This window comes from Lithobates pipiens, unplaced genomic scaffold (assembly GCF_037356315.1).
Source record: "Lithobates pipiens isolate NorthernLeopardFrog02 unplaced genomic scaffold, aLitPip1_a1.2 Scaffold_19, whole genome shotgun sequence".
Taxonomy (NCBI): Eukaryota; Metazoa; Chordata; class Amphibia; order Anura; family Ranidae; genus Lithobates; species Lithobates pipiens.
In genome coordinates, this window is record NW_027507764.1 from 508,923,148 (window position 1) to 508,937,492 (window position 14,345).

At 42.3% G+C, this 14,345-nt stretch overlaps 1 protein-coding gene across 4 annotated transcripts in view; it reads left to right on the forward strand.

Annotated features, from left to right (window-relative positions):
- GRHL2 (grainyhead like transcription factor 2) overlaps positions 1-14,345 on the forward strand; it is a 138,395-nt gene that overhangs the window by 76,786 nt on the left and 47,264 nt on the right. For all 4 annotated transcript variants that reach the window (XM_077493120.1, XM_077493121.1, XM_077493122.1 and 1 more), the window contains exon 8: positions 4,082-4,176. In XM_077493120.1, coding sequence (XP_077349246.1) covers positions 4,082-4,176 — 95 coding nt within the window. The remainder of the gene's footprint in view (positions 1-4,081; positions 4,177-14,345) is intronic.

Genomic DNA, 14,345 nt, shown 5'->3' on the forward strand with positions numbered 1-14,345 from the left:
ACAGCATCACGAAGGCCAAGGAACACACCGGAAAGGTCAGGGATAATTTTGAGGAGAAGTTTAAAGTATGGTTAGGTTATAAAAAAAAATATCCCAAGCTTTGAACATCTCACGGAGCACTGTTCAATCCATCATCCGAAATTGGAAAGAGCATGGCACAACTGCAAACCTACCAAGACATGGCTGTCCACCTAAACTGATAGGCCAGGCAAGGAGAGCATTAATCAGAGAAGCAGCCAAGAGGTCCATGATAACTCTGGAGGAGAGGCAGAGATTAACAGCTCAGGTGGGAGAATCTGTCCACAGGACAACTATCAGTCATGCACTCCACAAATCTGGCCTTTAGAGAAGAAGAAAGCCATTGTTGAAAGAAAGCCATAAGAAGTCCTGTTTGCAGTTTGCGAGAAGCCATGTGGGGGACACAGCAAACATGTAGAAGAAGGTGCTCTGGTCAAATGAAACTAAAATGTAACTTTTTGGCCTAAAAGCAAAATGCTATGTGTGGCAGAAAACTAACACTACACATTACCCTGATTACACCATCCCCACTGTGAAACATGGTGGTGGCAGCATCATGTTGTGAGGATGCTTTTCTTCCTCAGGGACAGGGAAGCTGGTCAGATTTGATTGGAAGATGGATGGAGCCAAATACAGGGCAATCTTAAAAGAAAACCTGTTAGAGTCTGCAAAAGACTTGAGACTGGGGCGGAGGTTCACCTTCCAGCAGGGCAACAACCCTAAACATTCAGCCAGAGCTGCAATGGAATGGTTTAGATCAAAGCAGTTATTTTTCAAAGAGTTATTTTTCAAAGAAGAATGAGCAAAAATGTCATTCTCCAGATGTGCAAAACTGGTAGAGATATCCCCAAAAAGACTTGCAGCTGTACATGCAGTGAAAGGTGGTTCTACAAAGTATTCATTTTGGCAGGGGCTGAATACAAATGCACGCCACACTTTTCAGATATTTTTTTGTAAAGAAATTTGGAAAACCATTTATTATTTTCCTTTCACTTCACAATTATGTGCCACTCTGTGTTGGTCTATCACATAAAAACCCAATAAAACACATTTATGTTTTTTGATGTAATATGACAAAATGTGGAAAATTTCTAGGGGTATGAATACTTTTTCAAGGCACTGTCTATAATGTATGATGTAAAGGGATGGGCAGCATAGGCACAGAGGAAGGGATTGGGGGGTGGAGTATGTGTCTGGCTCACTCATGCTGAATTATGTTAAAAGCATCACTGGGTGTATTTATTGTCCCCTCCCCAACTCATAGTGAGAATTGATAAATTGACCTAAGCATACTGACTATGCACCAATCCCATACAGACCAGGCGGCTGGCTTAGTACACTTGAAAAGAATAAAGAGATGGATCATAAATCAGCATTCTTTACTTATACTGGTTCAGTTTGGTTTGTTTCATAAATCCTCCTACATACATAAGACTTGTGTGTTGGGGATCAGAGCTGTGTTATGTGTTGAACCGCACCTTTATGTGATGTTTGGTACCGTTCCCAGTTTTCTATTGTCACCCCACCACGTCCAATCAATTGCACGCTAATTGCAGTGTAAACGCTTCTCTGGTGTCAGAGTTATAGAACAACAAATAGCACAATATACAATATAATTCATCGTCAGAGGCACTACTAAAGGACCACTTTCACACGCTTATTTATTGGTTTAGTGCTGTGACCATGTACATTGGGCAACTAGTGGCGCGTACACGCGACCAGACTAGGTCCGACGGGATCAGTCCGTCGGACAATACGATCGTGTGTGGGCTAGTCCAATCGTTTTTCGGGGGAAAAAATCTGACGGACCTAGAAATAAAACACGTTTAAAATCTTTCCGACGGACTCAAATCTGGTCGAAAAATCAGTTTGTCTATATGCTAGTCCGACGGACCAAATATGGCGCAAGGACAGCTATTGGCTAATGGCTATTGAACTTCCTTGTTTAGTCCAGTCTTAAGTCTTAAGTCATCACATTCAAAACGAACAGACTTTCGAACAGACTTAGTCCATTTGTGTGTGGCCAAGTCTGTTCATTCGGAAAGTCCGTCGGACCTCCGTTGAAAATCCGTCGGGAAGACCGTCGGACCTAGTCTGTCGAAAAGTTCAGTCGTGTGTACACGGCATAGGAATAGCCTTTTAAAGTGGTTGTAAAAAGACATGAAATCTGAACAAAACACATATTTCTATGATGTCTACATCTCCCCAAAAAGTGTCATTTCTGTCTGCTGTCTTGTTCCTCTAATGCAGAGGCATAACTAGAACCTTCAGGGCCTTGGCGCAAGAAACCATGAAGGGTCCCCTGGCCCCCATCTTGGGCCCTTGCGTCCCATCATGGGACTCTTAATTAGGGTCCTGCAGTGGGCCCCCTTCCTGCTGTCTTGGAGTCCCCCCACAGTGGCGTAACGCCAGAGCCCAGTATCAAGTGCGACCTTTGCTACACCTGCAGTTCAGACACTGGTGTCAGCAGTTTTTTATTTTTGTTATTTCATTTTTTTAAATAACTCTTTTACTTTTTTTTATTTTACAATTACATTTTTAACTATTTTTAAACAGTTTTTTTTCCGTGGGCGGGGGGGGCTTTGGTAAATTATCAGGGGTCTAAACAGACCTCTAATGTTTCACCTTTGAGACAGAGAAAGGTGATTGAGGACACCTCAATCTCCATCTCTGCAGCCTCAACTGCACAGAATGAATGGACAAGAATAGCTCTGTATAGAGCTTCCTGTTGATTCATAAACTGAAGCATAGTAAACACAGTTTACTGTGCATCAGCTATGAATCAAAAAAACTGACATCGAGACAATGATGGGGGCCAGTAAATGACACATTTACCGGTTCATTCTCCGCTCTCCAAACTGACACTATCCCCAGCGGAAGCTAGTGGGAGGGGGAAACCCGGCAGTACTGTGGGGGGAGGGGGGGCAGGGGTTCCTCTACATGCCACTGCCCCTCCTATCCAGGTGAACATTAATACCATCTTGAGCAACTAATACACAGATGGTATTAATGTTCTAGTTACCACACTTTGGTGTAACCACAGAACCAAAGCTTTTCTGATTGTTATTGTTGGTTTTAAAACTTTATTATGCTAAATTATATATTTTTGTAATAAAATGTATAAAATATTCTATTCATGATTGTCTATTTCAGTTGTTGTACAGTACCACTAAAGTCCACCATAGCCTCCCCTTTCAAATTCTTTCTCATATTGTTGGGACGAAGGTACCAAATGTAAACATTTAATACTATTGTTGCACTCCTTTCTAAAATAAAAGTTCATTGTTAGGGTTTACATACACTATGACACAATATGACGCAGCTTTAAATAAAAAAAACTGCAAGCTCAATGAAGGAAATCTAACAGACTTCTCTATGTACACAAACATTGTGGGTGGATGAATCTCCTCTGTTGGGCTACATGGATCATCGGGCTGTCAAAATACCCAAACAGCAACTGCAGTTAATTGGCTGCTGGTGCTGTTTGACTGACAAATTTGGGCCCAACATTTTTGATAAAAGTTTATTGAGTATTCCACTTTTGTCAAGCCAGTAGGGCCATCCATTCTTAGAATTTTGGCCAATTCTATCTATCTACCAGATGAAGTTGGTTTCCTAAGCCAGTCATAGACAGAACGTTTCGATTCCTCCATCATCAGTGTTGATGGGGGAATCCTTTCTGTGTTCTCCTGGTGGGGGTGCGGGGGAAGCTGTCCCCACCAGGAGAACACAGTGATTATTGCTAGTGAGATTCAAACCAAGTATGCCGGTTTTAGGCAAGAAGGAAAATAGTACCTATAATATATGTATGTAAATATAATATAATATAGATACATCTGTATCAGCATAAATGAAAACTGAACTCAACTTTCATTTTCTAATGGCCAATATTCAAATGCTAATAATAAGCTGATTAGTTGCAATGTGCAGCATCAATTTGTCCAGGTTTTCTTAAAATAAATGGCTATATAGACCTTCTTTTCTGAGCATCGGCTGAAAGCAATTGTACACAGTGGTGTCTATTGTCATTCTCACTGACCATAAGGTTTTATTTTGTTACTAGCTGACTACAAAGAGAGTTTTAACACCATTGGAAACATTGAAGAAATTGCCTATAATGCTGTGTCCTTCACTTGGGATGTGAATGAAGAAGCCAAGGTAACATTTACATTTCTAAATGCATGAATGTATTTGTGTTCAGGGTCTGGCCAGTTCCAAAATAGATTACTCTGGGAGGATTTGGTTAGACCTCCTTTTGTTCACCCAAAGCTGATATTTCAGCTGTTGTTGGAGGTTGGTGGGCCAAATCTCAATTTTTTTCATGTTTCTTAGGAATTGCTTTAATAAGAATAATTTCAGTTTTCTTATGTCCTTCCCTGAGGTGTAAATTACATGAGAAATAAAGGCCCCTTTTATTGGTAACAGCATGTGGACAGAGCTTGGAACTGCAATATCTAGTTATCTGGCATCGTCTACGTATCTGGCCACCTCTGCCCCAGGACAAGCATGAAGCATATAAATTGAAAATTTCTGATTACCTTGTTCCAGGGATAAAGCGTTAGCATTGTATGGCATTAGCGTGATAACCATCATGCATCAGAGTCATTTTCAGAAGGCTAGGCCAGCAAAAGAAGGCTATATATTTTCTAATAACAGAATTTTTAAATTATTTTTTTATTTATTCATTTTTTTCTACACTTTTTCTAAATTTTTACCTGGTAACTGTGCCAATCAGGGCCGTCTTTAAGGCAGGGCAAAAGGGGCAGCTGCCCTGGGCCCTGTCATTGTTGTGGGGCCCAAAGCAGCTGCCTCATACTTGCCAACTATCCCAGTTTACATTCCCTTGTCCCTTGAAGTTTTAGTCCTGTGCTGCTACTAATGCTGCCCAGCTCTGCCCTATTGTTGTGTACAGATGACTCACCTGCAGACCTCTGTTTACATGTAAATATTGGCATTCATATGTAAATAGCAGTGACATGCATATGTAAATAGCTGAGGCCAACTGCATTGATATGTAAATAAAGGGAGCATTCATAGGTATATCATGCCCCCCTGCAGTGAGGAGAAGATGAGCTGTAACCTATAGCAACCAGTGAGCAGTATTACTGTACAGCAATCTCTAGCAGCCAATCAACAAGCAGAAATGTGCTGTAACCTCTACCAACTAATCAGTGAGCCTTAAGGAGTGCTGTAACCTCTAGCAACCAGTCAGTAAGCAGTAATGATATGCTGTAACCTCTGGCAACCAATCGCAATCGCTGCCTGATCTGATACAGTAAACTGATTTTAAGTCTAGCTGCTATTTATTGTATGTCTCAGAGAAGGTGGAGAGCGAAATTGCATGGGGGGAGGGGGGCCCTAAGAAAATTTTTGCCCAGGGTCCAATCAATATTAAAGACGGCCCTGGTGCCAATGACATACTTCTTGTCCTAGAGTGACAATGTTCACCTACCTTACTTTATATATGGAGGAGCAAAGTTGTCACGCTATGATAGAACTTCAAAACACTCTCCTTATCTCCATAACATAGGCAGGAGGTATTATTGTAGTTCACAGAAGAAAATTGGAAGCTGATAGCTGATAACATTGTTTGAAATATCAGTTCAGGGCACAGGCAGTTATAAGGACATGAGAATTCTGGCAAAATCAACAGGTGTTTTAGTAAGCCTTAAAAAAAAGAATGCAGATGCCACAACTAAGGACTGGCAAGCTGTAATATATTACAATTTTATTCTTGGTTTTAAATATCCTTTAAAGTGGAACTTTCACTAAAATTCAGATCAGAATGATGCATCCCTGCATGCTGATGTGATATCATTACTGCTTTGTTTTGATTTTTTACATTTTCTTGCTTTTACTTTTGTTTTTGTGTGTCCACTTCTTGGTTTCCCTGAGGCATTGAAGATGTAGCCCCAGACACACAAATGAATCCTGGGAAAGTTACATCACCAGCGCCTTCAGGGAGATCTCGCAGTATTTACCTACTGAGCATGTGCAAGATGAAGCACAAAGCGTTGTGTACCAACAGATGAAATAATATTATACTGTACATGTGGGAGGCAAGACGTCATGTGCTTCATCCTCCACATGCGCAGTAAACCTGAGGCTCAAATGTCAGCAGTGGACTGACATAATGAACAAGAACGAAGAAGCTGGCCAACGATGGTGGCATGGGACCAGGGGCAAAGCAATACAGAAGCTTCCCGTTCAAATGTTTTATTGAGATAACCAGATTACAGAACAACAAAAGCACAAATAATTAGTTATAGAAGTGCAGAATACAAAACATCAAGGTTCAACAAGAGGTAAAGAGCCTCAGAAGATGAAGTGACCTTTGAATATTGGGAGCTTTCCGGTGCATATGATATTAGACATGGGCGCCGTCAATAAATTTGTTTAGTTCCGTTGCGGTTCATATTAGAATTAATTCGTACTTCGTATTTCGTGTCCGAAATTCAATTTCAATTCGTACAAAATACGAATTGTCGTTAGGTTCGTTAACTTGTACGAACGTTCTTTACGATGAATTTAAAGGCAAAAATATACCTCAATATGACAGTCGATGCTGATGGAAGTTTGGTTTTTATCCGAAATACGAAATTCCGTTGAAGAATTTCCTATTCGAAATATGAATTTTCGTTAGATGAGGGGCTCCCACCATCCCTGTGCTGTGCTGACTTCCTCTTGGGGATTCGTAAACAAAAGTTTGTATATCGTACAAAATTCGGACGCATGGCAATTTGTATTTCGGATCCTCCTGAACGTACAAATTTAGGGAAATTCGTACGAATTTGAGATTCGTATGAAACTAATAGCACATGTCTATATGATATATGTCTTGGGTGGGAAGGCTGCAGGTTGGTAAAGGTCCAGCACAGAAGCTTTATGAAAGATAAACAATTAAGAACAATGAAAACAATGAAAAGATAAACAACGAAGAAGTACACACTTTAACTTTGGTTTCTCCAGTGGAGAAACCTCCCTTTGGAATCACCAGTGGCATGAAAGCCAACAGATTTTACTCATACAATGAAGGGAACAATAATTTACACTGGAGAGCTGTGGAGATCTGCTGCTTGCTGAAAGGGCTATTGATGAATAAATAGCATATTACAGTGGGTGGCCAGCATACAACTTTGAAAGACATTATTCTTTCCAAAATGACTAGAGGGTGAATATTGTAAAGATGACTAAAAATATGCGTTCCCTGGACATACACCATACTCATATGCTGGACTACAGAACAACTCTCCCTCTCTTCAATTTCAAATTATAAGGGGGTGTTCTATAGTTCAAACTGGGCAAGGTTTATAAGGATGTTTTGGCATTTCAGTGCAGCAGAGATCGTGTGCACAGGAAGGTAGGAGCTCACTTGATTTCTGAGAAGATCAACAGGGTTTTTTTTGTACCTTTTACAGCATTTTTAAGGGAAAAAATATTGGCAAAAAAGTATGTAATGCAGTGATGTACAGCCCAGACAAAACACTTTAGGACTGAACCTTAAGTAGATATAACAAACAAATGAATGAATGTAGCACTGTATTCATTACTACAGCATTAAATGTATTTTTTCAATCCAAAAGAGTTTTTATTAGTATTAAATTGCCTGGGTGTGTTCGGTATACACATATTGAAATTTGGCTGACATTTTGGTTTGTGTGTTCTCCTCTCTGTTCTCTGTCAACCAGAATTTGATCAGCCGCTACAGTCCTGGTCAGTGTATTCTCTTCCACTGTCATACAGTAGTGTGGGTGGGGGAAATCGATGTGGATCTGTGAGTCTTTTCTTCTCTAAACCCTCTGATTGAACAACATTTTTTTTTTATGCATGATATACATCCTATCCTTTGATAGGTAGGCTCCTGTATATGTATTTCATCTGGAGCAGTAAGCGGTTTGCCTGGAGTTCACCTTTAAGCATAAAACATGTCAGAGGTTCGAGACCCTGTATTATGCCATACTGTATATTCATCAATAATCATTCCATTAAGTGGTAGATCTTTAGTGAGGACCATAGTTCTTTCCAGTGTGAAGCATGGTAAAGCTTTTTCTGCACCAGTCCTCTGGGGTTATCCTTTGCTGACGCAGAGCTTAAGCATTCAGTATTAATGAGAAGGATATGGTTGTTTGATCTATGCATGAGAGAAACTCAATGGACCATTTGGTCTTTTTTCTGCCATCTCTTTCCAATGTTTCTATGATCAGTGGCACTGTGGATGAATTCTGCATGAACTTTAGTCATACTGCACATTCTGTGAACTTGAAGTTGTAAAAACTCTCATCTGGTTCGAACTTGATATAATGGAGCATTCTTGGGTCCTTCGCCTTATCACTTCATCTCATTGTGGGCCATTAAATCCCAGGAGGAGTGCGTTCCACCAAAGAAAATGTCTGTATAAACCTTCAATAGACTGCTCTGTTATGATCTGGGTAGATAGTCACATACTTATACAGAATGTTTTGATGAAAGGCCAGGACCTTAACTCTATTCTCAGTATGTCCGTACAATATTTGTAAGCCAACATTTCCATACCTTGATGCATGACGGATAGAGATCTTGGATTTCATTTCCTTTTAATGGGTATGAAGATAGGATCTGAATTACATAAAGATGACCGAGAAGCGGTAAGTAGTTCAGCAGCCTCGTATTTGCTTTTAAACAAATGTTAAGCAGATGATTGAATGGTTTCAAGAAGAGAGATCCCCACTAGTTTTCACAGGTTGTGCAAGTAGCTCATTCCACATGAGGTGGGCTCCGTTGCAGTCCACCTACTCAGCGGGGAATCTGTCTGCTGATCCCTGGCGGATGGCTGGTCCGTGTCTGCTTCATTTATGCAGAGCGGTCACAGACACAGCCCGCTCTTCTCTATGTTCGGTCGGATGTAACCGGACCGCCTGACGTTTAACACCAGACTGCCATCCCATCCAATCTGCCAGATGGATAGGGAATGGATCCCCATCCATCTGTTTTTCGTGGATAGGATGTCGGCGGGTGCCAATGAACACATGTCCGTTGAAACCCACTGCTCCATAAAGGGCAATGGATGATCCAAAAAACTGACAGGTGGACCTAATCGGTCTGCCCATGTGAAAGGGGCCTTATGCAAAGCCAACTTTAAATAATGCATATATATGTTACATTTTGACGTATGTTTATATATATATGTACATATGTTATCAGCCTATGGGGTTATAGTGGATATACTACATACAGTATGTATATTGTAGAACAGGGGTACTGAATTAAAATTCACTGTGGTATGGTCAGTAAAATTTTCTTCCAGCAGAGGTCCGATTATCATGTCGGTATAACATGGCAGATTTTCACGTGCGCCAAACCGCATGTTTCTGCAGCACGATTTTGAAAAAAAGTCAAGGACTTCTTTCTCTGTGTTTCTTGCGGGTAGGGCAGCCCAATAAAATATTCTGATCTACCCAGGATGTCTGCACTTAATGCACATGCACAGATCTGAACCCATTCTTACATCATCATCTTCAGTCCCCACTGCACATAACAGTCCTCTCCCCCATCACATCAAGATCCCTTCTTGATGAGTGCCCTCAGCTTCCCCTTTACATCACCTCTCTCCACCCCTTTCACAGCAGTGTTCTCACACTCTCCTGACATCAACCCCCCCAGCAGTACTGTCCTCTGCCCATATTTACATCACCCCCCCCCCCACATTACTGTCCTCAGTCCCCACCCCACATTTACAGTCCTCAGCCACCACACATTACTGTCTTCAGCCCCCACATTTTTTTTCAGCCCCCGCCCCACATCACTGTTCTCAGCTCCACACATCACAGTCCTCAGCCTCCCACTTTAATGCCCTCAGCCCCCCCCCCCCACATTACAGTCCTCAGCCCCTCCCCCACACTACAGTCCTTTGCACTTTAATGTCCTCGGCACCTCCCACATCCCAGTACTCATTCCCCCAATTTAATTGTCTTCAGCCCCCCCCCCCCCACATTACAGTTCTCAGTCTTCCCACATTAGTCCTCAGCCCCTCCCCCAAACTACAGTCCTCTGCACTTTAATGTCCTCAGCATCTCCCACATCCCAGTACTCATTCCCCCAATTTAATTGTCTTCAGCCTCCCCCCCCACATTACAGTTCTCAGTCTACCCACATTACAGTCCTCAGCCCCCACTTTAATGTCCCCCACTTTAATGTTCTCAGCTCCCCTCGCCCCCACATTACAGTCCTCAGTCTACCCACATTACAGTCCTCAGCCCCCTCTTTAATGTCCTTCCCCCCACATTCCAGTCCTCAGCTCCCCCACTTTAATGTCCTCAGCTCTCCCCCACTTTAATGTCCTCAGCCCCCCACCACTTTAATATCCTCAGACCTCCCATATTACAATCCTCTGCTCCACCCCCCCCTCCCCAAAATTCAGTCCTCAGCTCATTTTTTAGTCACTCTTCACACTAATGTCCTTACCCCCTTTAACTTTGCCCCCCCCCCCCCAACCGTCTTGCCTTACAGACGGATCTGAGGGAGGCACAGCATGTCTGGATTGAGGGCGGTAGTTGCAAGATAGTAATTGATTGCTAGGACCGCCCATCTTCCTAGCAGCCAACCACCTGCTTGTTAACCTCAGGCAGCTGACACCCTCCACCCAGAACTGAGTCGACTGCAGGGGGGTAGAACAGGCTGCTAAATGGCATTCCAAATAAGTGACGCAGTCCACATTTGGACCGCAATTTCTGCATACACTATACAGAAACATTATTTGTAGCCTTCTTTCTTTTGTATTTATTATTTATTCGTACATAATAATTTAAAAGTACAAATGTTCAAGACTATGAAAGTCTAATTCCGGATAAAAAGTTTCCTGGCATATGCTTGTAAATAGGTGCAGTTTATCCTCCCCTCTATAGGTGGCGCTGTTTTGCTGGCCTCTGTACAGAGGTAATGGAGGTTAGGAGGAGCTTTGTTCCTCTGAAGCCTCCGTAGGTGCCATCAGGTAAAGCAGCTGTCCGATTGGAAGCTGTAACACTGGCTATCTTAAGTGAGGGCAATACTAATTAAGAGCACTGTCATACTTCAGTGCACATTTGTACAGTGAATAGAGTAGGGACAGGATCCCCACTTGGATAGGGACAGTGTATTTAGTGCTAGGGAGAGGTTCTTGTTGAGGAGGGACAGAACTGGGATACCACAACTGGCTCTGCTATCTGGGGACTCTAGAGCTGGGCCAAAGATCTTCCTGTCAGTCTGTTAAAGAGGTTGTAAACCCTGTGAAAAAAAAAAACCTGCAAGACAAAGGCATGGTGAACTAGTAGGCATCACATACTAGCTCATTATGAAATACTTACCTTTAAAATGAAGCCTTGCAGCGGCGCCTACACACCACTGTTGCAGCCATCATCTTTCCCGGAGTTTCCTCAAGGTTTGCGCTCTCCGGTGCTGTGATCGGCCAGAGCTGCGGGCCACCAGTCATGGCACAGGCCCTGAAGAAACGGCACAGGTGGCTATTTCTTTAGAGTGCATGCGCCCATGGCATCATTGGCACAATATACAGTAAATATCTCCTAAATGGTGCAAGTTTAGGAGATAGTCAAAGTACCTATAGGTAAGCCTTATTCTAGGCTTACCTATAGGTACAAACAAACCAGAGGAGTTTACTTTCTCTTTAAGTGAACCTGCACCGCTGCTTTGCCTATAAGCCATCCCTTCATTCAGATGCTGCTCCAGTAATGTTAACATCTCTAAAGTGGCACCTCAAGTCCTGGGACTGTGTTACAAATTATCAAATGTTATCACATTTTTTATGCCATATTGTTTTGGTAATCTTAATTTAGCATCTTAGCAGTGCCCTCATTGTGTTATTTGTGACTTCTAAATAACCAAATAAGAACGGCGCCACTTTACTTCGTCTCTGTGTTCCTAAACTCCGTCATGGGTACCGACCAACTGGCCTTGCCCACATGCTCTTTACAATAGATAGGATTTTCCCATTAACAGTTAGAATTTAATTTGTTTAGTTAAGAAGTAAACATTTCCATCCTTTGCCTTTGCAGTGCTAGGACAGGGTCATCCAGTGCCCCCTGGGTGAAGATGACAAATAGCCCCCCCCCCCCCCCCCAGGTGGGGGGTAACAGGGCTAATAGCAGTGCAATGGGCAAAATATATGTAATATTTATTGCATGCGTTGATATAGTACCAATAGTAGTAATGGTGCACACTGAAGCAAACTGAAGACTTTAAAATCAGTGCACATATAACAGATTAACGATGGGGAAGAAATAAAATGTCCCTGTGTCAGTGGTGTTACTGGAAGGAAAAAATTTCCTTGTGTCAGTATTGTTGCAGAGAGGGAAAGATGGCACTGCATCAGTGTCAGTGGGGAAAAAATGACACTGCATTGCTGGTGTCAGTCTGAGCAGAACTGTCAGTGGGATGACATAATGCCTGTCAAACACCCTCTGAAAAGAGATTCAATTTGAATCACTCTTCAGAGGGTTACTGCACTATTTTTGGGCAGAGCGGCATGTTTAGGGCCTCTTCATTTCAAAGTGCCTTCTGCGCATGAAAAATGGACAAAAGAAGTGCATGACCCTTTTTTTAGAAATTGCGCCAGAGCAAAATGCATAGTACTTTGTTACCAATGCATTTTAGCACAGGCGAATGATAGCGAAAGCATGCATGTAAGAGAGGCATGTGGGGTGCCATTAAGAATCAATGGCACCACCACACGTCTTCAAAAGGGCTGTGTGTTCTTTTGTGTTGCAGGAATGCACATGATTTTGAGCACATTCCTGCAAAACAAACGTGAACCTTGTGTAAGAGAGGGAGTAGGCTAAGGGAGTCTGAGGAGGAGAGGGGAGGTCTGGGGCGGAGTTGTTGCCCCCCCTCCTCCTTGTACTCGTAGATCACACACAGTGCAACCTGGATTGAAGGCAGCCTCTCCTTCCCCTCCCCAGTTAGGACAAGTGGAGATATGACGAAGGGCACATGTTCCTCCTGCCCCCCCCCCCCTTTGTTGCAGCCCTGATTATTTGCCCCCATTAACCATTTTAATATAGAACACATTTTTAAAATATAAAAATATTCAAATGAAATTGTAATCATGTATATCTAGCTTTACAGCTGATCACATAAATGTGTCCAATAGCCAGGATAGACGCAAGGACAAAGGTACAGAGCTCGGGATCCAGCACTGTATGCATGTGTCCCAGTGCTGAAGTGAAATGCCCAACGGTAACGTTTTGTTAATTATTCAAATAATCTTTGATGCGTCATGTCTATGAGCCTTGTAGTAACCCATTAGGAGAATAGTTCATTCCACTGAGGGTAATCACACATCATTTGTAATCGGTGAGTAAACCGAACATGTTTTTACTTGGTCGGAAGGCACCCCACCCCTCCACAGATATGCAGCTTCATTATTGTATAAACATACAAAATGATGTTTACCCAACACAAATGCACAACTTGTATTATTCTTTCCTTTCAGGCTCCTTGTGCTTTTCTTGGAAGTAAGATGAGGCTCTGTGAATTATTCAAATACATTAACCAGAGTGGGATTAAACTCACAGATATATAAGAACACTTTGTAGTTAGAATGATGAGATATACATAAATGCAGCTTCCCAAATGTTTGAATCTGATGATCAGGGCTGCGATTTATAGATGACATCTGATTGTGCATTGTTCTCATTTTAATCTCAGCTGCACTTGTAACAGGTTTACTCAACCACTTGCCTACTGGGCACTTTCACCCCCTTCCTGCCCAGGTCAGTTTGCAGTTTTTAGCGCTGTCGCACTTTGAGATACAATTGCACGGTCATGCAACAATTTTTTTAATATTTTTGAGACAGATAGTTTCTTTTGGTGATATTTATTCACCAATAGGTTGTTTTATTATTTGATAAACAAACAAAAAAAGTTGAAAAAAACAAAACAAAACCCTTTTCTTTGTTTATGTTATAAAATATTTGCAAAATAAGTAATTTTACTTCTTCACTGATGTGCAGTGATGAGGCTTCACGTATGGGCACTAATAGGCTGCAATGATGGGCACCAATGAGGCTTCACTGATGGACACTAATAGGCTGCAGTGATGGGCACTGATGAGACTACACTGATGAGGCTACACTGACGAGGCTTCACTGATGAGGCTTCACGGATGGGCACTAATAGGCTGTAATGATGGGCACCGATGAGGCTTCACTGATGGGCACTGATGAGGCTTCACTGATGGACACTAATAGGCTGCAGTGATGGGCACGGATGAGGCTACACTGATGAGGCTACACTGATGAGGCTTCACTGATGAGGCTTCATGGATGGGCACTAATAGGCTGCAATAGATGCCCTCCTGA